Below are 27,261 nucleotides of genomic sequence, written 5' to 3' on the forward strand. Positions count from 1 at the left end.
ACAATTTTGTGCTAGAAAGTCAAGTGGTGGTTCAAACAAAGTCATTCCTCTGGAAAGTTTAGACATGCACCATACCAATGGTACTTCTGAATGGTTTTAGTATCTGATGTTTATCACACTGTATGTGTGTAAGAGAGAATATCTGACAGTTTCGTATCTTTATCAGATACTTAAACTGAACGGACAGGTTTTCCTCTCGAAGTGTGTCTCTTCCACCCAACAATTACAACAAGGGAAAGGCAAAAAAGGTCTCACTGTGTGGTTTGCTGAATGTATTTGTGTTCTGTTTTTGTCAGAGTTTCCATTCGGCTTCCCAGCACCAGTGGCTCAGACGGCTCTCCCTTCAGGTCTGTGGCCGAGTGGTTGGAGTCCATCAAGATGAGCCAGTACAGTGAAAACTTCAACATAGCCGGGATCGTCAGCATGGAGCAGGTGCTGCAGATGAAGAGCGAGTGAGTAATGCTAATCATTTAGCACGCTATCAATGGAAGTTTAGCTGTGAACAATCAGATGAGATCACGCAAGTCCAAAGGCATTTCTGCTAAATTGATTTCTGCCTTACTTGGCGTGTCATTTCCTGGAGTTCCAGGTAAATGTAATGTTTGACTTCCGGCCAATAAGAAACTAGGATTGTCAGTAGATTAAAATTAAATGATTGATCTTTCTATAGTTAATATGGTTCATTTCATGTTTTGAATTTAGTCTCTAAATATATAACAAATATTGTTTTACTTTTTCTTTTCTCATGACTCTTTGCCCGTAAATGTTTCATACTTATTGAACTAATTCATTTAAATATTTTGTGAAAAGTTTTTTTTAAATTTAATTTATAAATAAATAAGCAAGCTGTTAAGAAGGTCTTAACAAGTTCACAAATAAAACTAAATAAATGTATTATTATTTATTATTATATAATTTAGTAAAATAATGATAATAATACAAATATTAATAATTATTATTATCATCTCACTATTAAAAAATGTAATGTTTGGACATACAGTATCGAATTTGGCAAAAAAAATATCTTATACTGTATAATACAAAATTAGTTAGGCTACAATTCTGACATTATTTAAAATAGTCCTTTGAATAAAATGGCCCCAGATGAACATAATTTGAGAGTTCTGGGAATTTGTGAAGGAATTTAGAGTGTTTGGAAAGTTCTCTTTCCTGTGGCATACAGCCTACACTGAGGCAGATTGGTCAGGACAAGATCGTATTTAAGTAAGATCGTATCTTTTAGCTTTTAATAATTCCTAGAACATATAAATATTTTCCATGTTTTTGTTGTTAGGGATCCGGTAATTGAACGTGGCTTAAATGTATGCTTTGGTTACAAGGATAATCTCGCACCACCGCAGACCATTTTTGATTTACTGTATCTGGCGAGAGCGGAAACCACATATATTGTAACAACAATTTAACCTTTTTAAGACTTTTAATCAAGTCAGGCGGTAACTTTTTACTTAAAATTTTTCAAACGTCTTTACAGCTTAAAATGCTACTCGTTGCTTTAAGGTTGAGTGGAAAACATTGTGGCAGCAGAGAAAGAATAGTCTTGGTTTTTAGTGGCCTCGATGTGGTGGATAGTGGCATGCTTCTCCCCCTCCCCTGTTCTGCCATTCCTCCCTTCCTGTTTCGGCAGGCTCTCTCATCCCTCCCATTCCCAACAGCGCTAGTCGAGGACTGTGCTTTCACTGCAGCCAGGAACCACTGTTTCTGCCTGCTGGGGCCATGAGGCTATGCGGCTACTCCCCCTCACATCAACAGGATCGGACTTAAAAGTCAGGACATGAGATGAAAGAGTGTAGGGATGGTGAACGAGAGAGCTGATGCACATGTGGAGGTAGAGACGACAGTGCTGGACCTCACGGAGGAGGCAGTTTGACTGATGAAGGGGTTGGGAGTGTAGTAACAGCGTACTGTAGCTCTAAGACCTCTGGCTCAGCTCCCGTGGGTGTTTTTAGCCTAGAAGCTTGCTGAACTTTGTGTGGAGGACCAGAAATGCCTTTGATGTGTTTGTCTTTTATTTTATGGCGGACTGTTCCATCTGGTGTCATCTGGTAGCACTCTTTAAAACCAGAAACTATTTACAAGTCCTCCGCTGGCTGTGTCCCGGCCAGCTCTGGTTCATGGTGGGTGAAGGGAATACTTGTTAAATCATCAAGGCGCTAATTAAAAATGTAATTAGGATTTGGATACCATGTCATCTTTCAAACGCAGCTTCAAAATTACTTTTTGAAAGATAAGATTGTCATTTTCGAGTACACTCCCACAGTGTTATCATTTGATGAAAACTAAAGCAAAATCTATAAGAATATTTTTCCACACAAAAAAGGATAATACAATTTAAAAAAAAAGAAAAGAAAAATATAAACTAAATTAACTGGAGAAACTAAAATGAAATGGATTTTCATGACTCCAAAGACCAAGTAAAATAATATGAAATGGACATAAATTATTTAAAAAAAAATTAATACATGGATAAATAAAGCTTTGCATTAACTTTGGCTAAAACTAAAATAAAAACTGGAACTAAACTAAAACTGTAAAAAACTAATAAAAAACTATAAGAGAAACTAAAAAAATGTTTTTTGAGTGAATGAAGGAATGAATAAGAACTTGAAACCAAACTCAAATACATTGACTAAAATAAAAATATTATTTTTTATAAAATTTAGCGTGCACTCTATAAGACAAATATTAAGAAAATTAAGAAAAAAAATGGTTCTTTGAGGAAACAAAAATGGTTCTTCTAATCTAATCTATGCCATCGCTGCAAAAAAAAAACAGTTTTGGAACCATTATCTTAAAGAGCGTATTAACTTTAGCTAAAAATCTAAATTAAGCAAAAACTGTGAGAACGAACAAAAAATAAAAGGAAAAGGCAAATTGAGGATAAAAAAAAAAAGTAATAACCCTGTCTCACGTTCTCACACGTTCTTTTCTGTTTCCCAGGGATATCCGTAACATCGGAGTCCGTCTGCCGGGCCATCTGAAGAGGATTGCCTACAGCATCTTGGGGCTTAAGGACCAGACGAGCACCCTGAGTGTGTTTGCAGTGTGAACTGTCTTTAAAATGCACCGAAGGGACCAAACCCTTTGGCTGTGGACTAAATAAACTCTCAGCTGCCTCAGGATTGGACTGCAGGGACAGCCCTTGACCTGGCCTTAACCCTCCAGCCTAGCGAGATGGACTCTCACCGCCGTGGAGACTTGTAGCATTTGATGTACTTCTCAAAAATGGAGGAAGTGTGAAACAATCAAAAAGCTATTGATGTATGCATCAAACCATGTATATTAGATCTATTTTTACCATATGCATATGTTTATTTTCTAGTCACAAATATAGTAATTTCTTTAGTTTAGTTTTTAAATTTTTGTTTAGTTTCATATGCATGCTTAATTCTCACCAGAGAGTGATCAGTGCCAGTTAGCGCTCACTTTACTCTCAGATCTTATACGTTGCTCTTCCAATGGGTTTGAAGGAGAACTGGCACTGTATTGCTCTGTACTTGACTGAACTCTTCAGCATTACGAGAGAAAAACAGACCAACAGGTCTTTCTATACCAGAAATGTGGGTTTAACGTAAGACTTAGTGATGTTCCGCTGAGATCAAGGTGATTGTAATGCTCTCTGGTTTCTATCATGCTTGAGTTGGCCGTGATTTTATGTCTCGCACGATGACATTTTCATTACAATTGCACTCTCAGCGCTATATGCTTTGGACCATCAAGTTTAAAGTCTCTGGTTTAGATGAAACGGAGCAGCAAGGCGTTCCTTAAATCCTGTGTTTTCTCTGCAAACAAGAAGAGCGGAGGCACCGCCATGAAATAGCACTTAAATCAGAAATCTCAGCAGCTGTCTCATCCCTTATCGTTATGAAAGGTTGCAGCAATGATGACATTAAGGATTGAAGGAACAAAGAGCGAGCGAAATGACAAAATGGAAATGGGTTAAAAAGAAAAAAACTGTTCTGGAACAGATTGCCGGTCTAAATCAAATGGGAAAATGTAATCCGGCGGTCTTCTGCAAACAAAGGCACGGTTCTGATTTTCAGATATTTGCACCAAGTGACAGTCCTCGCAAACTAAGAAAATGATCAAACAGACAGTTGTGTTTACCAGGGTATGTGGATGATATACCAAGGTCTGTTATTCATTTTGTATCAGCAGATTAAAGTCGCCTGGAGCTGTGAATTGCGGAGACTATCTTCAGCAGATCTGGTTTATGATTAACTGATTCAAGCTTTGCTGAAACGCTACGACCTTCCTTGATTATTTCCTCTGACTTTTTAGGACCACAGTAGGGTTTCAGATGGGGGTTTAGATACAAGCCTCCCTGTAAGGGAAAAACTCTGTTTAAATGTTAAACTCCTTTTCAAGGCTATTTTGTGTTTTCAGAGGAGAGTCCTGAACTCCTAATGGATGATATTGCAGTTCCTTGTTAATTTCACATTATTCTGATTATTTCTAGATTTTAAATGCAGATGAGTTCTTCCATATTTAGAAATGACATATTTAGTGTTTGTTTGCAGTTGATATTGTGTTTCAAATCTTTTCTGAATGGGACGTTGATACTGGCAAACTGTAATAATGGCAGGACTTTTTGGAAAGGGAAATTTGTAATTTTTTTAAATCTATCTTAGTTCTGACCTTTTTCTAAATATTGAAATTTTATAAGCTCTGTATGAACCCCACTCATGGGCATATTTCCACACAAACAAAAACATGTTTGATTTGGCCAATTGTTTTGTATTTTATTTAATAGTCTATTTATTTTTTACTTTATTTATTGTTTCAAGGACACTGAATTGGGATTTATTTGTAATGGAAGTTTGTCTTTCAGTCACAATAAAATCTGTGTAGCCTTTAAATTCAATGTCACTATGATTTCTTTATTTGTGTCTTCATCCACAACAATAAAAAGGCATAATAGAATAGAAATGAAGTCGCTTCTCCCAATTACAGCCTCATTGTAGTACATTAAGAAGTACTGAGCGAGTCAATACAGCTCTAATGTACTCAAGGAAGCCAGCAGCTTTGCATGACTGCATTATCTAATTGGTCAGAGCAGCCCCTATTTAATTAGTTGCCGGTTTGCAGTCCATCTGTAAACTATGACAGAAACCAATGAACCTTATAACCCGTGCAGGACAATTTACTTTGTTCTCAATTTAGCCCCTCCTGTCCATAACCGCAGCCTCACTGAACCCAAATTAAGAGAGGCTTTTGTCTGGCGCCCAAAGTATTGAATTTATCAGCTGCTGCTGAGTGATGTAGGTAACAATGCCACTAATGCACCCTTTTGATAAGGTGGAAAATGTCAAGGTTGGAATGTAAATATTTATATACGAAAATAATCGGACAGGGGAAGCTGGCTGAAGAATGAAATGCCATCATGGAAGTCAAACAGGTACAGCAGGGGAACAAAAAGTGCCCTGCATCCGTTTTATGTCTACATGTCTGTCATTGTCTAGGCTAGGGCATGCTTTGTCTTCTTTTGATCAGATGTACCATCAGTGGCCTCGAATAATATTTTTCAATTGTACATAATACAGGTGAAACTCGAAAAATTTGTTTATTTCAGTAGCTAATTCAACTTAAAAGGTGAAACTAATATTATTTAGACTCATTACATGCAAAGTGAGATATTTCAAGCCTTTACTTGTTATAATTTAATGATTATGGCTTACAGCTATGAAAACCTTTTCTAATTTTGAATTTGGGTTTTTCATAAGCTGAATAATCATCAAAATTATAACAGGCTTGGCTTGAAGCACCTGCTTGGTTTTAAAAGGCTTGAAATGTCTCACTTTGCATGAGTCTAATAATATATTAGTTTCACCTTTTAAGTTGAATTACTGAAATAAATTATTTCTAATTAAATAATTAATAGGCTATTCTAGATGTGCCTCATGTGGTTCAGTCAGTGTGTGTATGACCCCGATGAATCAAAAACAAAAGTTCCTGGTCTTTTAGTGAGTTTTGTGGTTCATTGGTTATTCCAATTAACCACAAGCTAAGTTATTCCAAAGTAATAATGTTGTATTTTAAGTATTTTATTAAAATGTAATATCTTGCTTCACCTCTGAAAACACTTTCCTGTTCCACTGACGTCTTGAACTGTTTGACAGTTCAGCAGGTGAGTCAGATGTTGATTCATTAACAGCATTGAGAGATTCATTTCAGTAAACTTGTCCTTTTGATCAATTCATTAAAAGAGCCGGGTTGTAAGAGAAATTAGTTCGGAAACCACAGTTTTCGTGCTGTAGCCTATGTTTTTGATTCACACACAAAAAAAGGTTGATTCATAACAGTTAATGCGAGAATGGATAGTCGGCGAGGACAACGAGAAAAACGGTAGGCCTAATGCTCGTATTTCGTTTTTTCTCTTGCATTCAGTAGGTACAGATTGCGAAATTTTGCTCACATTAAAAACGTTGACTATGACTGACTTTCCGTGACGCTTCCAGTCACACCCTACATTTCTTTCTTTCTTATTATTATTTTTTTTTTACTCATTGAATATCCTATTTCAGTTGGATAAACGTCACATTGTGGATGTAAATGGGTTGTGAATGGAAAATGAATGTTTACTGTAAAGAAAATACAAAGAGAAAACCAGTGAAAAGAATGATAGTCAGTGTCAGGTTACTGTAAAAGTGAGGGGAAGACATTTTGAAAACACCCTCAGCATTTAGCAATTAAAGAAAACATTTACATTGCATGTAAGTACCGCCGTTCCCATCTATGAGTAGAAATGTTCCAGAATTTGGATTATGGGAGGACATTTTTTTACCCTGTTTGTGTGTAAAGCCTAAATTACAGGCTACAATAGCATAGGTGAGGACTGTGTTGAAGGCTGGGCTGAAGGCTGGGCTGTGGTGCTTTATGCGCTGTACACATGGTTTAACCTTAATGGCGAAATGTCCTGTGTGAGGCCTGTGGCTTTCATTTTTAGGTTTCCTCCTCCTTTACAGTGGCTTTGAGAATGTCCCCGCTCTTTAAAGAACTCCCATTGTAAAAATCATCATTATACAGTTCAAGTATGAGTTTTCCCTTTTATATTTATTTCATTTCTTTTCTTTTCCATCGCCCTCTTTTTCATCTGAACACACAAAGTCAGAAACGTTGTGGAATTTACATCCCTGGCTAATTTTAGAGATGGGTTTCTGACCAAAAAACACATCCTCCAATTTGGGGCTATATTGGTCTTCCTCCCTCAGTTTTTCTCTCTGTGTTTCTCACTCTCTCCTCTCTTATCCTCACTCTCTTTCTCCTCTTCAATTCATTCTGGTTGTCTTCGTGACTTTTTAAAAATGTTTTTAGGCTATGCTGCCACACTCACCAGCTCTTTTTTTCTGCATCATTGGTGTTTTTGGTAACTTATAAAGTGGTTCTCAAAGTTGTAGATTTTGCATTGGGCATCAAATTCGACCCGAATGAAATAGTTAAGCATACAAAAGTTAACAAAACGTTCTCAAATCCAACATTAAATGTATTAAAAGTGGACGGCATAGATCCAGTAATGTACAAATTTAATACTATTACATAAGCTGAACTAGGAAAATGTCAGGTCTTGGTGTTTAAATGCCTCTTTTTTTCTTTTTTCTTTTTTTTGACGGTTTCATGCTCTCAGCAGTGCACAGCCAATAGTTTACCATACAAAACACAGTGGAGTCAGCCCTAAACCACATTTATTCTCTCTGCATGTGAACCTATATTTGATGTAATCAGTTTTTTTGTTTGTTTGTTTTTAGATTGTGTAGTTTTGTTCATCATTTTCAAGGAATAACCAACCGTCACTCAACCATCAATGTTGGCATCTTTGTAATTTGACCACACTTTAAAAAAAATAACGGTTCTTTATTGGCATCCATGGTTCCATGAAGAATCTTTCCATTGCACAAAAAGGTCCTTAATAGTGGGAAAAGGTTCTTTATGTTCACACTTTTAAATCAAGCTCTGGTACGATTGCTCTGTTAGTGTGGTTCACTTGAATAAGTGTGAAAAATTATAGTGAGAACGGTAAGTGAACCAGGACTAAATGTAACATAATTTTTTGGTCCGGACCAAAAGAACCAAGATAACTGAACTATAAGTGTGAACACACCCTTAGATTATAATGTTCTTCACATTAAGAAAAAAATATTATTTTAAGAACTTTTCACAAAAGGTTCTTTGGGGAGCCAAAAATGGTTCTTTATGGCATTGCTGCAGAAATACCCTTTAGGAAACTTTATTTTAACATGAGTGTATAGCAAATATTGACATTATTTTTCAAACAAAATTCTGATCGATAAGTTTACTGATAATAATTGCTATTTAAATTGTTGCATTTTATTGTTGAGTATTTCCTAAAGTATATACAAAACAGATGAGTGACTCACCAGTTGAGAACCAGTTTAGCGTATGCTTCTTCATTAATTTGTGGCAACAACTTGCTGTTTATGTAATTATTTAAACTTGCTGTAATGCCATTTATTCAGCTATGTGTGAAAAAATGTTTTTTCTACAAACAGTTATATACATTTTACATTTAAAAAAGGTTTAAATGTTTGTTCTCAGCTAAAAACACACACATTTGAATGTAATATTATAGGACAACACCCAGTGTATGTATTAAGCAAAAATGTAACATTTCCTTCCACAATTAAAATGTCAGTGTTATTGGTGACAGCTCTTATGGAAACAGATTTATAATTTTAGCAGTTGTGACACGTATACATTTATAATGGTGCCTAAACAAATGCTGCTTTGTGATGAAAGTGCCCTTGATATGTTTATTTTTAACATAGCTTATCTTATCCGCATTGTTACAATGTGCAGGGAAGTGTATATTGGTTAATTATGCTTACTAGACTGTAACTCATTTATCAGTGTGCCTTAAATTCGGTTCTTTCAGACATTGACAGCTTGACAGTGAAATATGAACTTGTCCCCTTTGTTTCCCCTGTTACGCTTTAAAGAAGACAGCTGCAAACGGTACAAAACTAGCATGATTGCTTCCCGTGAAGTTTCACTGTGTTGTTTTAAGTTTTCAGGTCAAATATTTACCCGCTCAACAACACAAGCTCTATTTTTCGGTTCTCTGTAGTATTCTTTCAATTAGATCTGTTTTGCCTTGTCCCTGAGTGGCCATGACAGTCCTTTCAAACTTTATCGGCCCTCTTTCTGCTGGCATTCTTCAGCAGCTCCCTTCTCTTCTACTCCTGTCTGCATGTGTTCTTGAAGCCATTAATCGTTCCTGCCTGCACAATGTGAACCCCAGCAGATAATTACAGTAATTAAACCAATTAGGGCAGCATATGGAACGAGAGTTAACATGCCCTGAGGACACTGAGGTCTGCTATTCATCCCCTGCATGAGCCTCTGCTGAGGTGGTCCCCATATCTGGCACTGCTTAAGGAAGGGGCCGGGGAAATTGCTTCAACCCAATTTTGGATTAAAGCAATTTCCTTTTAGCTGAGCCTTGAATACGGTGTTGCAGATGTATGCTGCTGGCCTGCTCCAAGAGAGGACTTCAAACAAAGGAGGGGAACGTAAAAGACAACTGAGAAAAAGAGATATGAATAGGTCATCCCTCTGTCAACAGCATATTGATTTCAACAGCATATTTGATGCTTCATGCTCAGATTAATTTTTTTTATTATATTAACCTACTTAAAGTGAACTAATTACTTATTACAATGATTATTACATGGCTCTCTGTAGTACTTGATTCTGATTCGTCAATCAGACCAATTCAGTTCCGGTCCTCTTTACTTTACTGCACCAGAGTGAGCTAACAGCTAGTTTACATCTACTGCCCTGGGCAGGTTAATCAAATAAAATAACATACAATATTACATATACTGTACACCACATAAAACATCAAAATACTATGTCCAGGAATGTAAGATTAATGGAATTAGTATATAAAAACAAAAAGTTTAGCCTACAACAAAGTCAGTAGTGGAAGCAGATTTGTTCTGATAGTAGCAAGTGCTTAAGCTTGGTTTTTAAAAATGTGAAGCTATCAATGCTTTGGATGTTTATGGGTAAGGAATTTCATATTCCCACTCTAACCAAAAAAGCTGTTTGACCAAAGGCTGTTCTTCTATACTGTGGTACCAAGTCTCCCCTAGCAGGTCTAGTCCTACCGGCACTTCCGTTATTGGCCAAGCATCCCTTAAGAGGAGGAGGAGCAAGATTATGGATAATTTTGTATTAATCAGTGTAAAATACTAAATTGTTCAAATGTTAAAAATGTAACTTTTTCAAAATGATACTATGAGGACAGTCCCTTGTTTTTTTTTGTCTAGCACTCAAATTTAATTGGTTGAGCGGCGTTCCAAAAATGTTTCTTTTTTTCTGCAGGACACATCGTTAAGTAGGATGCATAAAATTATCCCTTTATACAAATGTCTACTTCCATATGTGACAAAACAGTGGCAGACAAAACAACATTAATTGTAGTAATTAAATATTTGCTTTGTTATCACCAAAGCTCTCTGTTTTGTACTTCATTAAAAAGTAATGCTGCCTCAGAAGTCTGCATCAGCTGCCAAAGCTTTCAAATGCAGCCAGTGCCAGTATGTCTGAATTAATATATTCATAAAACATTGCCTGTCTAAAAAGGATGCTAGGAAAGAAAATGAGGACAGATTAGTTTATAGCACTGATTCATTAAGAAAAAGAAAAAACAAACTTTATGAGTGAGTAATTGAATCACTCACAGCCGATTTAGACCAAACAGATGATTCATTCAGGACCAGAACTTCACCACTGTGTTTTGTTTGTTTAAAAGATGGGTAAACAGTTTATTCTGCTATGTCTTCATGTGGAACTTTTGTCGCTGGCAGAACAAAACGAACTGGTATTATTGTGTGTAAAATGTAAGGTACTCAATTACTGTTGTATAAACAACATCACATTCACAATGGTGAATGTCAGCACAGCTCTTGCTCGTGTAGTAGCCTACGTTAAATAATGACCGAACTGTATGGTTTCACTGACATACTACTCTGTAAAAAATATTAGGTGAAATTAACATTTTATTTTAATATATTTACTTATTTGGTAAGTGTTCTCATAAAAAAGCATGTAATAGTTAAAGGATAATTCCGGTATTTAACACATTGAGTCTATATTGTAGTTTGTTTTGGATGAACAAGAGTGGTGGACAACAATTTTTTGACAATGGTTCCTCTCTCGAGTTTTTGACTATAAAAGAATTGGCCATGGACCCATTTAACATTGGAGTCAATGGGCAGGTCCGAAAATGTCATTAAAACAACCTTTAACATTAGTTTTCAAAACTGTGCAACTCACCGAGTGATTAGTGATGTTAGTTGATGTTCCAGAAACAAAAAGTGTTGCGAAATACAGTTTCTGTCGTGTTTTATTCGTCATTTTGTAAAATCCCATTGAATTCTGTTGAAGGACTGAGTGCTCGTTAATATAAATGCGCTACTGGAAACGGAAAGGGGGCTGTTTACATTTGGTCGATGTAGTCTTTTTGCTCGCTTCCGTTTCTCATAAGGCTAGCGAGCAGAGCAACTGTGCTCCGGGAGAGTAAGCGAAATAAACAAACAAAACCTTGAAAATATTGAAAGACGTGACCACTGACCAGTGCAATATGAAGTTGAACTCGACTGTGACCGTGAGTGTCCCGCGAGACATAAACATCGGTTATCGCCATCAAGTGGTCGGGAGTGTGCTAACGCTTCAGATTCAAATATTGAGCGGAAGTTACACGGTTGTGAAGTGTCTGAAAAAATAGTTCCACTATAGCAAAATAAACGGATTGGAATCATATATTGCGACGACGATATATTGTTTATAATCATCAACGAACACCACTAACCACTCGGTGAGTTTAACAGTTTTGTAAACGAACATTATTGGCTGTTTTAATGACATTTTTGGACATGCCCATTGACTCCAATGTTAAATGGGTCCATGGCCAATTCTATTATAGGCAAAAACTCGAGAGAGGAACCATTGTCAAAAAAAATTTGTCCACCACTCTTGTTCATCCAAAACAAACTACAATATAGACTCAAGGTGTTAAATACCGGAATTATCCTTTAATGTGCAGTTGTATTTACAGTTATTTGGCCAATTTTCAATGGCGAAATCCAGTCATTTCTATCCAAGCTGCTATTGAAAATTATTTTTTTTGCCTGCAGAATTTTGCTAATGTTGACTTGGCTATCATTATCGAAATAAAGCCCTTCAGGCTGATACCAGACCTCAGCTTCGTATCATGAGATGCATGTGATGTCACCATCTTCCTTTCATGTTTCTGTTTTTACTCTGAAATGGCTCTTTAACACAATTACACTTTTGTTTAACAAAAGTACACTGGCTTTCTTGTGCTGATATTATGATCTTGATTCTTCATGAGCTAAATTCTTGTGGTGCTGCAACACATTTGTCCTGAAGCATTTAAACCCTGAAAAATGAGATTTGTCGAGTTTAAGTTTTCTTATGTTACAGCACAAGATTTACTGCCATAAAACAGTTTAGGTTAACAGTATTAGCCAAGAAACAGAAATGGACTGGAAACTAAATCCCTCCTCTGCTTCTTCTCTTCCTGACAGGCTTTTGCGAGCACTGGACCAAACCTCTGCAGGGAGACGTTCAGCATCAGTAGAAATGACAAGAAATGCCACATGCAGATCATATCTGTGAATCCACCTTTCAGCATTTTCTTTGGAGCAGATAAAGAATGTGGAGGGTTTTCTCTTCGACAGCAACAAGTGGGGGGTCTCAGAGGATTTGCTCGCAGCAGGTGAGGCGGGTGAGATTATCTTTGCCTGAAGTGTGAGAACAGCAGACAGTGGGAGGGAGTCAACAGTAGTGGGAACCTGCTGAGCTGGTGCTGTGGAGCAGGGATGGGCCTTTACAGCGGGAAGAGCAGATCAGGTTTCTGATGGATTGAAGCTGTAAATGCGTGAGATTTTGATCAATAATGGCTTCTGGCTCATGGAAAATACAATACTTTGAACAAATGACATGGAATTTATGGGTTTGTGGTGATTTATTAGGGCAAGAATGTGTTGTTACAAAGCACCAGCATTGGAAATTCCCTAGCGTCGCCCTTCAAGGCTGATGTTGAATTTAAGTGACACACATTTGTCATGTTTTAACATGCTCAATTGCACATTAAAAGAAAAATAGGTAATGTCTAACAGTTTCTTTGGTAGTCATTGTATTGAATCTTTTTTTGGTAGACCTTTGTCATATACGGATTACTCAAATGTCAAGAAACACTATTTTTTGGTGTGGTGTCTATTATTTATTTTTAAATGTTTGATTATATATCTTATTATTTATCATTTATTAAATATCATCTTCTGTAAACATAATTTTCATTCAATTCTGTTATTCAAAAGTGCACATTTTGTTTGCACCTTCAATTTTGTTTGTGTAGATTATTCAATCTTTTTTATTTTTTTATTAAAGTCAAATTATTATTATTATGTTTAACAGGATCTTTTTAAAATACACTATGTTGTAATTAAAGCTAGATTGCAACAAATATTTAGACATTTGGAAAACATCCTCTGACTGCATCTCTTCTTAAAGGAGTTAACCTTATGTCTCAGGCCACTGCTCTGCGTAAAGCGTTCAGTCCAGCCTCTCCGGGGGAATAACCACTGACAACTCATAAAATGGATTATTGCTTTAGTTATGTTATTTATGGTGACAGAAGTATGTAAACTGTATGGAGACAGAGAGAAGAAAAACACTGAGCCAAAGACCTCCAAAGTCAGCAGCCCAAAATAAAATCAGCGGTGTTGAGTGTGTTGTTGTGAGTGACGGGATCAAACTGACAAGTCCCACGGGAAAGGATTTTTTTTCTTGAACCAAAGTGAACAAAACTGTTTGTTTTTTTAATAACAGAATCCTTTAAATCCCTTCTTTTGTGTGTGTGTGTGTGTGTGTGGGGGGGGGGGGGGGGGGGGTGGTGGTACTTTGTACTATCAAAGTACAAAGTACAAAATTTGTACTTTGATAGTAAAGCTTTTTTTTCTGGAATAGAGAAATACAAAGCTCTGTCTTGAAACTCTAGAAGACACAAGCTGATAGTCTTAACTCAATCAGATTGCAATCACATCATTCTCTGTAGGGCACAGCTGATTGGTTCCTGCTGTATCAGTAGCCAATGAGCTCGCTGCTCAAACTTCAAACACTTAGTCAGCATTTGCTGTAGCAGTTCAGCACACTTTCAGAAACCCTCCATCCCCAGCTCCACCTGTATATAGTAGATCTGCTACGGGAAATTCATGTATGCTATATTGTACAGCAGCAGCATGCTTACTTGCTCACCGCAGAGTGTTGTGTATGTGTTGGCAGTAGCAAGTCCTGTACTTGATCTGCAGCAGCAGCAATAATACCAGCAGCGTAGCAGATCTATTACGCCAAGACCAAACATATCAACATTGTCATATCCATTACCATTCCAAACACTCTTGAGAGTTGTCATGACAGAAGGGGTGTAACGATGCCCTCATGTTTCGATACATATCACGATACTGAACTCACGATACAATATTATTGCTATACTCCAAGCATGGTTAACAAAAAATGTATTGTTGATTAAAATACTAAATTTGGTATTACATTGGTGTGGAAATGAATGGGCTTGGACTAATATCCCAATGCACAGGACAATGGTGACACCAGAATAAAAATATTCATGATTCTGAAGCTGAAAATACAGAATTATTTTAGAAGAATATGCTCACACTGTGTCACAGACACATATATTTTTAAAATAATCTAGGACACTTTTTACTGGTAACAAAAGACATGTTTGGCACTATCATCATGACCCACAAATACTCCCCCATTGCATTATTTTACATTGTTCAATATAATGTCACTAAAACTCTGTAAACTTGATTTTTTTCTCACAGTAATTTTCATGTTGGGTGAACTATGCCCAATACAGATGCATGAAAGGCATACGAGTGAAGCCCTGAGTCGTGGGCACTAGAGCCGTGCCTTTGAGTGATTTGTATTGTTGTCGTTCATTCGTATGATTTATTATTCATGATGAATCTGATTACGAGGAGAGTTAATCAGAAAAAACTCATATAAATGATGGTAGAAGTTGTTCAGAAGACCCTGTGGAGTCCAGGATCGGCAATTAAACTGATGAAGCACACTAGCGTGATTTAAGTGTTCACTCAGATGTTTAGTTACACAAAGCCACACACATTTGCTGTGCCCTGTTCTCCAATTATAATTCATCACTCATGTCTCATTGTCATTGGCAAGATTACATTAGCAAATCTCCAAGCACCACACAAACCCTGAACACACAAAAACAGATGACGTCAAAAATGTTCTCCCTATTAACCTGTTTAGCGACTTTTTGAGACATAGATTTGTTTTGTTTTGTTTTAGTTTTTTTTTGTGTGTGGGGGGGATTCATATCAATTAAAATATTTTCGTGTAAGGTAATGTAAAATATATTTTTTTTAACTATATATATAAAACAAGCCTTTTTATAGTGCTCTCATATTTTTTTGGACCAATATCTTATGTCATTATTGTGATTTCAGAGGTGGAAGCGACCTCTCATTTTTTTTCTCTTAGATGTAAAATATATGTTATGTCGTTTTTTCATGCTGTGATGAAGTTGAGAAATAGATAGAGCTTGTGTGAATGGGCAGGAAAATCTGTGGGGATAGTGACTAGTTAAATGCAGAATGGAAATTTATGTAGGTACACTTTTGTACTGACTTTAGTCAGACGCACATTTGCAACCTCAGAGAGGGACGGAATAACCCATTTTGACATGGTGGAATTTGTGTAAATCTTTACTATTTTCACATAGAAAGCTCATTTAAATCAAGTACTCTTTTGTGTAAAAAACCTCATAATGAATACATGTCTGTGCAGAGTGCAAGTGCATTGATTTACCACAAGGTGTCAGACTTCCATTAAGCTAAAATATACCCTCTAGCTTTGAGCTAACGCCAAAGTAGCATATCTATGCATATGAGCATTACTGAGGTAAGCGAGAGATGTTTAGCAAATTAAATTATATTTGCATTGTTGTATATAAACTAAACAAACTTTTCATACTTTTTTTTATCGCAGAGTATTGCAGTGCCATTAAAAGGGCGCAGAGTTTCCCTTGTGCAAGAACATGACTTGAGGTGATGTCAGTAAAAAACAATTTGAACAATGTTTGCTTACTGGATTACTGGTTGACAAGAGACAAAGAGAGTGAAAAGAATTTCTTTTTGAAGCCACAAGTTCAGACATGTGTCCTGCATGCTCTGAGACAAAACCCAAGAGCATTTTCTTTTGTGATAACAAACTTTAATAATGTACAAAAATGACCAAAACACACATTGAGCTTCTTGTTTTGTTAAATAAAAGCATTAAAAATGTGCATAGTTTAAAATACAGTTAAACTAACCTTATATTATATTTTTTAAATATATTTTAGTCTAATTTCCTCAAAGTTTGTCGTTAAACACCAATTATTCACATGCCATTAAAACTAATATTTATCATATTTAGCCAGATATATAGCAACATGTTCAAACCAGAGTTGGTAATTGATTAAAATGTTGGTTGTTTGCCAATGTTTTGCTGTCTAAATCTGATCCACGCTCATAAAGGCACATTGCAGTTCTGTACACTCTAAAAAATGCTGGGTTATTTTTAAACCCAAATGTTGGGTTGAGCATTTTGACAATGCTGCTGGGTTATTTTCTCCATAATCTGCTGACAATGACCCAGCATTTGTGGTTGTTTTGGAAACGTTGACCCAGCGTTTACCTCCTCGCGCGCTTTTGTCCCCCTCACACTGTTCAAATTACAACGTCAACAGGAGGACGAGAGGTTCAAGGCAAGCAGGAGCGAGCGTAAAGGTGAGTAACACTGTTTTATTAAAACTATCCTAACGTTACGTAGTCAAAGAAGTCAGAAAGTCAATAAGAAGTTATGTTGAAATTAACTTTGAATTATTGACGACGGACCCTTATATTATTTAACGTAACACTAATGCTCCAGATTTAGCGTCTGTCGAACTAGCGACCGTTAGTCAGCGGCTTCGCATAACATTCATCATTTTTACACGGTCTGTCATCAATTATTCCACTTATAACACGGTCACAATGTCTAAATACAGTTGTTGGTGTTTTATCTCCAGAAATTTTGCGGGTTTCTTGTAACGTTACTGACTCGGCGGTGTTGGATGCAGTGTAACGTCACTGGCTAGTGGCTGCATATGCTAAAGAAGCTGTAAGTTACGTCTCTACCTATTATTTATCTGTTTTTGTCAGTCATTTTCGAAAGGTAGCTTTACATAAAATGTTATTATGTTGCAGTATGTTCTCTGTGTTTAACGTTATGCGTGCGTCAATTCTCATGCTAGCTGTCATGTTCAGCTGAAGTCAATTCAATGTTGCTTCAGTAACGTTACCGTTCAAAAACTGTGTAAAGATCATAAATTATGAAGTAACTGTTAGTTACTGTAACGTTAGTTCAATTTGGTCTTAAAGCGGCTCTGAAGAAAAGTAGTTCAGTTCTCATCTGATATTGCCAGTGCAATCAAATCAACAATATTGTTGAATGTGCCCCCAACTTAGCAAGCCAGAGGCAACAGTGGCAAGGAACCCAAACTATCAGGTGACAGAATGGAGAGAGAAAAAAACATTAGGAGAAACCAGTCTTATGTATTAAATATACAATTTATTATTTTGGGTTGTCATGCAACTTGGTACACAATCATTAAAATAATTATGATGATCATTGAATCGTGCATTTAAAAAAAAATGCCAGGAAGAATAAACATTTAACAACATTTATTTATTATTTTTACTATCTTGAAACTGCAATCAAATAAGTCAATGGGTGCAATGCTCGCAGGCGATCTTTATACGAATAGACTGATACATTGGAATGAATAAAAAAATATTCTATGAAATTAAAATATCTACAGGTGAATTTATAAAATATTTTTGAATTATCCACAAAATTAAAATTTCTTCTGTTTACAGCCTTGTGAATTAACTATAGTTAATTAAGCTGTTAAAAAAATATTTTTGTCTATTTATTTAATTTTTTAATTAAGTAATGATTCATTATTTTATTTTATTTTTAACCGCGAGCCAGCACAAAAATAAATTTTAAAAGCAGGTATAAGACTTGTTAGCACTGCCAGCTAGCTTTGTAAAGATATTACTAATCAGATGTTTCCTTCTGTTCTTTTACAGCAATGGACATTTTTGTTCAACAAAAACTTATCAACTGGAATCTTGAGTGCCTCATTGAAAAATTTGCTGGTAAATATTCTCTTTCAAAATCATTATGATTAATCATTTTTCACAGTTGCATCCAGTGCCAGCCCTAGCACTTAACCAAGTTTGCTACACCATTCACAATAAGATCAAAAACATGAATGGGCAATTAATTTACTTGTCCAAAGTACAAGCACATGGCTTAATGTCAAATCCTGTAGGGTGAATTTAAATCACTTATATTGTAGGGCTGGCATAGGATACCACTTCTGTGCCTAGTCGATGTCAGTGTAATTTCATAGATAGCCTTGTTTGTTTGTGTTATCTTCCTTTTAGATGAGCAGATAGATGATGACAGTTTCCTGTTGCTGGATGAGAACTCAATTGCAACACTCATCCCCAAAATTGGCGTGCGGTTAAAATTTTTAAAACATTTCAAAGAACTGAAATTTGTAAGTCTATAATGCATTATAGGTGTTTTCGATGCCAAGCTATCATAGCTGACTTGAAACAGTTTTTTACCCACTTAAGAGCAGTCCACAGTATTAACAGTGCTTCCACACATTTTGAATGCAATCAGCATGGTTGTCGGAGGACTTTTTTTTATATGAGGTCGTACAGAAGACACTTACTTCAACACAATAATGCCCACAATGAGACTAACAATGCATCTAGATGTAATGCTAACCAAGCACCCATTTCAACATTTGAGGCACTTGATGCTCAAGAGCATTCATGCATGGAAGAGTCTGACATTGGTGGGGTCAGTGACATGGATGATTTGGAGGAAGAGGATATGACAGATAGGGTAGCTCTTTTCCTGGCAAAACTCAAATCAAAGTCTTCACAGACTTTTTCTGCAGTAAATTTTACAGTGCAAGAAACCTCAAGTCTGTTGTCAGATATAGTCTCCAAGCTTCAGGATAGAACTATGTCTTTCCTTAAGGCTCTTGGGCAGGACAAAAGCATAGAGGCACAGGAATTGAACCATCAATTCCAGGCAGCATCTGAGCCTTTCAAAGGCCTAGAGACTGAATATAGGCAAATGAAATATTTTATGCAGTCTGGAAACTTTATTCAGCCAATTGAGGAGACTTTCCCTGGCATTTCCTATGTTCAGCACATAGATTCCAGCAGTGGTGCAGTAAAACAAATTTCAACGCGTGACACATTTCAGCGCATTCCACTTAGACCACTCCTGAAAAAGATACTTGAACTACCAGGCATCATGTCCAAGGTCGTTGCCTGGCAGAAGAGCACTAATGGTCTCCTGCAAGACTTTTGTGATGGTGAGCTCTGCCAAAACCATGCCCTGTTCTCTCAGGAGGTCTCTATTCCTCTCCTTATTTATGTTGATGATGTAGAGACTGTGAATCCACTTGGCTCAAAGACATCTGTCCACAAATTAGGGTTTATGTATTTTGCCATCAAATGTTTACCGAAAGAGCTGCTTTCCAGCTTATCCTCCATTTTTCTGCTGGCAGTCTACAAAACGGATGACGCTAAAACCTATGGCATTGATGCGGTTTTAAAGCCCGTAGTGGAGGACATCAAATCTTTGGAGAAAGAGGGTGTGGATATCAAAACACCATCATTTGATGGAAAAGTAAAAGTCAGCATTTGCCAGGTTGTTGGTGATAACTTGGCACTAAATGGAATTCTTGGATTCACCGAAAGCTTTGCAAGCAATTATGCTTGTCGGTGGTGCCGTGTACCAAAAGACATCCTTAGAGTACAGACTAAGGAAGACCGTGACATTCTTCGGACTGCTGAGTCCAACGAGAGAGACCTCAGTCTTGGCAGTGTCTCAGACACTGGCTTAAAACAAGCAAGTCTCTTAAATGATCTCCACTTTTTTGATGTCAGCAAGAACATAGCACCAGACATTATGCACGACATCTTAGAAGGTGTAGGGTGTTATGAGATGAAATTAATCATAAACTCACTGATTGAGGAAGGACACTTCACATTAGATACATTAAATTGCAGGATCACCAGCTTTGATTACGGCTTCAGTGATGCCCACAACAAGCCTTCTCTGATTACAAAGAATTACCTGCGTAAAAAAGATGGGACCATGAGACAGACAGCAGCACAGATGTGGTGCTTTTTGAGACTGCTGCCTCTAATGATGGGAGATCTAGTTCCAGAGTCAAATAGGTTCTGGCAGCTACTGCTTCTCCTCCTTTCCTGCTTGGAATTGATTTTTTCAGTATCTCTCACTGTTGAAAGTACGATCTACTTGAAGTGGATCATAGAGGAACATCATACTATGTTCCTTGAGTTGTACCCACAGCAACATCTAAAACCTAAACACCACTTTATGTTGCATTATCCAAGAGCCATAAGACAGCTTGGGCCATTGATGCTGTATTGGACTATGCGGTTTGAAGCAAAGCATAACTTCTTTAAACGCATTAGCCATGTCACATGCAACTTCAAGAATGTCTGTAAAACTATGGCCATTAGACATCAAGTAATGCTGTGTTACAATTTCTTTTCTGGAAATGTCTTTGATCACCCAACTGAAGTGGGCCCAGGTCACAGCACTATTCTTGCAGACCTTGAGAGATGTCATGATATCCAAGGAGGCTTGGAAAATGTTCCAGCCCACACAGAGATGTATGTACCAGCCTGGGTTACATTTAAAGGAACGACATATAGGCCAGGTATGACACTTTTTGTGTCTTACTGTTCAAGTGGTGACCCCCAGTTTGGACGTATAAGACACTGTTTGGCTTTTGACTCCAAACTGAAATTTGTGATTCAAAAGTTTGAAACTGTCGGATTTGAAAGGCATTTGTTTGCCTATGCTGTGCAATACACTCATGTCTTCACATGTATTGATGTCACTGACCTCACTGATCATCATCCCCTCCATGCTGTTCAGTCATTCAGAAAAAATGACGATTGTTTCTATGTATCTCTCCGATACAGGGTGTTTTAATTATCTGAAACCAATGGAATTCATTTTTTGTTTGAAACGGTCGAATCAAAATGAACTTTTTTAGTATTCAGTGTTACTTAGTTAGGGGAGAGATCAGGCAAGCTTCATCATTATCTGGCTCCAAGCATGCATACAGTTGTTAGAAACAGGAGCCTTCTTCACAAACCAGATATGGAGACACAGGGGTCAGGACCTGTACAGCTTTGGCATAGAATGTTTGCACAATTCAGGCTTGGCAGTTGAGTGAGTGGAAAAAATGCAAATTTAAATATGCTTTAATTCAGTTTTAATGTACTCTAGTGCTATAGTAAAATGTAGTGTTTTTTTTTTATAGGGCTGCACGATATTGAAAAAAAAAAGTTAATTGCATAGAAAATAATAAACAAATTACAAGCATAGGTAAATACAATAGAAAGTTCAGTGTTGATTAATTTCTGTTGTAAAAAAGTTATTAATTCTGTTCATATATCTATATAGCCATTCTAAAGAAAACTGATGTCATCAGTTTAGTTCAGTTCAGTTCTCCTATAATGGTGTCAATGATAGATCAAAAGTATTGTTGAATATTAAGTTTCTAATTCTTAAATATATCGATTCTAAAACAATATATCGTGCAGCCCTAGTTTTTAATGTACAGTATGTAGAAAACTGTTTGAATACCATATATTTGCTTAAACTATTTTTATTTTTTTATTCATTTTGTAGAATAGTGTCCCACCACACTCTAGCATTGCTCCTGAAAATACGCAGCCAAGCACTGCACCTGAAAATACAGAGCCATTATTTGGACGCACTTCTCCTGACAATACAGAGCCATTATTTGGACGCACTTCTCCTGAAAATACAGAGTCAACATTTCGACGCACTTCTCCTGAAAATACAGAGCCAACATTTCGACGCACTTCTCCTGAAAATACAGAGCCAACATTTGTTCTTCAGCTTGTTCCAGATGATACGCATGTATGTTTTTAAAACTAATTTGAATTAGATATGACAGTCTTCTTGCAAAATAACTTGAAATATACTATTTGCAATCAAAAAGACAACTCTGCTATGTACCCCAGGATATCCGTGCAGTACTGATGAAAGCACCTCATGGACCCTCTATTGTGGAGAGCCTAGAGAGTAATAAAATTACCACCCAGCAAAGGCGTGCAATGGTGCGAATTATTGTTGCTCATCTTATTGAGAAATATGGCGAAACGTGAGTATTAACTTTTTTTTTTTTTTACTGTATGAAACTTTCACATTTCAAATTACAAGCTTTCCTTTCATATTTGACCATCATAATGCAGACCATCAACAGAGACCAAAAAAGCAATGGCCATCTCTTTAGTAGAGACATTCTCCTGTCTGCGTGACCCTGAAGGCAATGGCTATGTGAGTATATGTATCTTACTTTACTTTTATTTGTCTATTTCTGCAGTCACTAAACTTTCCTGTCCAGCCAAGTTATCAAGTTATTCTGGTCTTCAACCAATCTTGTCTTAACCCATATGATTGTATATGTTTTGGAGTGTGTGTCTACTTTTGGAATTATTTGTGCTCACTCATGAAGATGTCTTGTGTTTTGAGAAATCAAATTTTCAATGTAATACATAACTCAATAACATCATCTTTCAGGAGGCATGGTTCAGCCCGGGGCAAAGGCACAGACCTTCCACAGGATTTCTTGAGGAGCGCCTTCGCAATATTAGGAAGAGAATGCGGCGATTAAGAACACCATCTTCTGTGGCTTTTATCTGTGAGAAGAGGTCGACTGTTATTCCAGGTAATACAATTCCTTTTGTCGTAATCTTCACACAAAGCACTACAGTTTTTCTTTTCACTGCAAAACAGCGTACAGACGACTTTAATTGCAAAGTTTAATCATCGAGTGAAAGTTTATCATTTGCATGTGCTTTTAAGTCCTGTCAGTTTAAACATCAAGAGCAAGAAGACTGGAACTCACACACTGTTTAAGAACAATTGCTCTTGTTAACATGATCGGAAAAAATATAGAAAATCAAAAGCTGACAATATGCACTAATGACAAGGTCTCTAGAAAGGGGTTTGGTTTATTTCATCTAATTAAAATGTAGCAAACCTTTCTCCATAAGAGCGCAGCCTCACTATAAAACTGGCTCTGAAATGGCCTAGATTAGAATATGCCGTTTATACCCTTTATCAAGAATTACATGTGCTGATGTAAGTTAACCAATATGACTTTATATTTTATTTACCTTTCAACAGATTCAACTTTGTCTCCTGAGAGGGCAGTTCAACTGAAAGAATGGCTAAAAAATAATACCAGACCACAGGACCAAGTGGAGCAGTATATGAAAGAAACCGCTCCTTTTAGGGCTCATTGGATTCGTGAGAATGGCTCCAAGCCAATATCTGAAATTTTATCAGAGTTCCCTCGTCTCATGGACACCCCAGGCATGGTAAATATAATTTAAACTCAATATCTTCTTAACTCTCTTCCTCTCCCATTGGTTTGAAGGATATAATTTTTATTTATAATTAATTAACATTAATTATGGTAGAATGCTAGCCTCACATTCAGCTTTTTTTTTTTTTAAAGACAAAAATATAAATGACTGTTTTTTCCCCAAAAAACAGATATCTCAGGACTTCAGTATACTTCACCCTGATGCAGCAGACAAAATGTGCTTATCCTGGTTGCCTGTCTTTGCTGACAAGATCCTGGCCTTTGCTAAAAGAGATGGACGACAGATGGATGTCCTCAATAATTTAGACAACATGTCTGCAGGTTAGTAGAAATGTTAAAATAAAAACAGAATAAATTATTGCATTTAAAGGGGTCATGAATTGCCTTTTTTATAATGTTCCCTGAGGTCCTTTTATAGTGTTAGTAAGCACAACATTGGAAAACTTAGCAGATATCTATATGTATTTTTATTCCAAGTGATCCTGTTGTACTATCACTCCCTTCACTTATGTGCCTGTGGGCACAAAGAGGCTATGATCTGTTTCTGTGAAGGCAATCTTGCACGGATGTTCTATTGCGTAATAAACAATCGGAAGTGGAAAATTAGTCATTTTTTGGGCAGCATACTATCAATAAAAGTTGTTTTATGTTTTTTTTATAGTACAATGACCTCTTGTATGACAAAAGATTGTATGAACATTTTATTTCTCAGTTCATGACCCCTTTAAAAGTACTTGCCCCTTTCTTGGTTTAACAGTGGTTCTCAAATGTCCTGGGACCTCCCATCATTTTGGATGTCTCCCTCATCAGACAAACCCAATTTAAGTCTTGCAGTCTGTACTAATGAGCTGATGACTTAAATCAGGTGTGTTAGATGAGGGAGAGATACAAAATGTGCAGTGATATGGGGTCCCCAGGGCCGGTTTGAGAAGCACTGCTTTAAGGGATAGTTCACCCGAAAGTGAAATTATGTCGTCATTTACTCACCCTCATGTTATTACATGACTTTCTTCTCCTGAACAAAAAATAAGATATTTTGAAGAATGTTGGTAACAAAACAGTTAACCGTAGCCATTTACTTTTATAGTACTTTTTTCCTATTATGGAAGTCAGTGGCTACCGTTAACTGTCTGGTTACTGACATTCTTTAAAATATATTTTTGTGTTCTGCAGAAGAAAGAAACTTGTAGAGGTTTGGAACAACATAAGGGTGAGTAAATTTGACATGAGGGCAAGTAAATTTGCATTTTAAGGTGAACTATCCCTTTAATAACACTAAATGTTTTCAGATTACCAGAGTACATATTTAACTGTTACATATTTAAGCTAATTTCAATCATTCTAAGTTGACCTTAGTTAGAAATGCACTTTGCTTAATTTAAAAGCTGATGAACAAACAAGTTTTAATTTGCCATTTATCTCTTCTTAGATTCCAAAGGCATACAAGCACTTAAAATCTTGCCTGTCATTCTTCCCCCGCCTGTGTACAAGATTGGCCACAAAACCTTTCGGCCAACTATTCAAGAGGCAAGAACCTCATTCATTGATGTACAACCTGTAAGTAAAACAACAGAGCAGGCTCATTTCTTTACACCTGTTTGTAGGGCTGCACGATAAATCGTTTTAATCATGATCATGGTTATTGCTGCATGGATCTGACACGCATTTCATTTTCTCACAACTCTTTTAAGTTAATTTAAGATGTTATTTAACTAATTTAAGACTGCTCTTATGAAAACCTAAGACACACTTTTAAAGAATTATCTGTGTCTGATATTGTCATTTCCTCATTTAGTCTGGAACCAACATGGTGCTTTACCTGGAAAGGCAGAGAGAAGCGAAACCCTTTCCCTTTGTCTTGGAGCTTGGAATGGCTGGACAGTTTTTTGTGGTGGTGAATGGGCAAGCTCTGGAACAGTTGACTCTCCTCAAGGCTGTGGATGTTTGTTTCAAGGCATTTTATTGCTTTGACATTCACTATCCGAAACAATGTGCCCCTGTTTGGGAATTTTTGCAGCAGGTAGTTTATGGAATGCCTGGGACAGAAAATTCTAGCATTCGGTTTTTGCGGGCCTCCATTTTTGCTGCAGAGGACTAAATTATAGCCATTCATAGCAATTAAGCAATATATGTACATTTTTCTTTCTTTTTTGTTTTGAATATTTTGAATCTTTAACTTAGTGTCAAAACACTGCCTGGTATACAAAATTCAAGTACCGTTTTCACGTGTGTCCCATTTTGCTTGACAGGACTAATTGATTGCTTATTTAAATGAATTGCAATGTATGTATTTGTTTTTTTGTTTTTTTATTGTATCTTTTTTGTGAAGAGAATCTTTAGCTAGGCTATTTTACAGTTTATAAGTATAGAGTTTTTATGTTTTTATTTTATTTTGCTACGCAGGACTAAATGATTGCTTATTTAAATGAATTACAATGTATGTACTTAGGTTTTTTATTTGTAATTTTTTGTGTGAAGAGAATCTTTAGCTATTGTATACAGTTTATACGCAAAGTTCTTATGTGCCTCCCATTTTTGCTGCACATGACTAATTTACTTATTTAAATGAATTGCAATGTACTTATGCTCTTTTTTTTGTGAAGAGAATCTTTAGCTATTGGCTATTTTACAGTTTAGTTTTTATGTTTTTATTTTGCTACACAGGACTAAAATGATTGCAATGTACATTGTTTGTTTTGAATTTTGAGAATCTCACCATTTTATTATCTTTTAACATGCCAACATTTTAGCACAAATGATTTTTGTGGGCCTCCGAGATGACTAATTGTTGATTAAACATGAATGTATTCATTATTATATTAATTTCCTGGAATAAACACTTTTATTGAATCATAATAAATAGTAGTGTTATTATTGTTATTATTAATATTATTATTAATATAATAATTATTATTATTTAGTAGTATTTTTATTATTATTATTATCTAAAATGAATAACCTGTAACATGGGGTTGTTTGACCCAGCACTGATTAAAAAAACAACCCAGCAAATGGGTTAATGTATAAAACCCAACCTGCTGGGTCAAAATAACCCAGCATGTGTTCTGTCCAATATTTACCCAGCGCTGGGTTGCCAAATAACCCAAATTGGGTTGTTTTTAACCCAGCATTTTTTAGAGTGTATTTACAGTATTGTCAATAATGTTTGTCTTGCATGAATTGAACAAGAGCAGAGGTGGACAAAGTACACAACTTCCTTACTTGAGTGAAAGTACAGATACCACTGGTAAAATATTACTCCGTTACAAGTAAAAGTTGTAAAGACCGATTTTACAGAAGTACTCGTTTTTAAAAGTAAGTATCAGAAGTAAAAAGTAAATGTCAATGTTGTTTTATTAATGTTGCATTGTTGTAGGCCTATGTAATACTTACAGTACCTTATGCCTCTGAATCTACCCTCATATCAATATAACATTTATTTCTATAACACAGTAGCCTACCAGTAGTGGGATTGAATGTGCACTCAATAACGTCCACAATGGTTTCAGACACCCAAATGGCTGCTCCCTCAAATAGTGCTCTATTTAAAAAAATTAGTTTTAGTATGAATATGTTAGCCTTACTGTTATCTATAAGCTAGTGTGACAAAATTTGCATTTAGA

At 36.3% G+C, this 27,261-nt stretch overlaps 3 protein-coding genes across 8 annotated transcripts in view; all 3 read left to right on the plus strand.

Moving 5' to 3' along the window:
• Positions 1 to 4,888, plus strand: part of epha2b (eph receptor A2 b) — a 30,978-nt gene extending 26,090 nt beyond the window's left edge. For both annotated transcript variants that reach the window (XM_079587925.1, XM_079587924.1), the window contains 2 exons: positions 297 to 452; positions 2,959 to 4,888. In XM_079587925.1, the coding sequence (XP_079444051.1) occupies positions 297 to 452; positions 2,959 to 3,067 (265 nt within the window). In that variant the 3' untranslated portion in view covers positions 3,068 to 4,888. The remainder of the gene's footprint in view (positions 1 to 296; positions 453 to 2,958) is intronic.
• A 1,032-nt stretch (positions 4,889 to 5,920) lies between these two features.
• Positions 5,921 to 27,261, plus strand: part of fam131c (family with sequence similarity 131 member C) — a 30,344-nt gene continuing 9,003 nt past the window's right edge. The window contains exons 1-2 of one of the 5 annotated variants that reach the window (XM_079588558.1): positions 5,921 to 6,145; positions 12,591 to 12,781. Coding sequence is in view for 2 of the 5 variants with exons in the window: in XM_079588554.1 (XP_079444680.1) it covers positions 12,719 to 12,781 (63 nt within the window). In the remaining 3 variants the exon portion in view is untranslated. The other 4 variants (XM_079588557.1, XM_079588556.1, XM_079588554.1 and 1 more) reach the window with 4 other exon arrangements.
• Positions 16,756 to 26,492, plus strand: LOC306985850 (uncharacterized protein). Its single transcript, XM_079588553.1, has 12 exons — positions 16,756 to 16,886; positions 17,168 to 17,259; positions 18,234 to 18,302; positions 18,594 to 18,709; positions 21,910 to 22,164; positions 22,269 to 22,408; positions 22,500 to 22,584; positions 22,828 to 22,975; positions 23,437 to 23,630; positions 23,809 to 23,959; positions 25,068 to 25,195; positions 25,434 to 26,492. The coding sequence occupies exons 3-12, from the start codon at positions 18,236 to 18,238 to the stop codon at positions 25,734 to 25,736; spliced, it is 1,587 nt and encodes a 528-aa protein (XP_079444679.1). The 5' UTR covers positions 16,756 to 16,886; positions 17,168 to 17,259; positions 18,234 to 18,235; the 3' UTR covers positions 25,737 to 26,492.

Source organism: Phoxinus phoxinus (assembly GCF_949152265.1).
Source record: "Phoxinus phoxinus genome assembly, chromosome: 18".
Taxonomy (NCBI): domain Eukaryota; kingdom Metazoa; phylum Chordata; class Actinopteri; order Cypriniformes; family Leuciscidae; genus Phoxinus; species Phoxinus phoxinus.

What these genes read in the sequence shown, in the direction of transcription:
- LOC306985850 (XM_079588553.1), top strand. Translation starts at nt 18,236, where the DNA reads ATGGACATTTTTGTTCAACAAAAACTTATCAACTGGAATCTTGAGTGC. An exon ending in GAGGTCGACTGTTATTCCAG is followed by an intron (nt 22,976 to 23,436) that starts GTAATACAATTC and finishes ACCTTTCAACAG; the next exon opens with ATTCAACTTTGTCTCCTGAG. An exon ending in CATTCATTGATGTACAACCT is followed by an intron (nt 25,196 to 25,433) that starts GTAAGTAAAACA and finishes TTCCTCATTTAG; the next exon opens with TCTGGAACCAACATGGTGCT.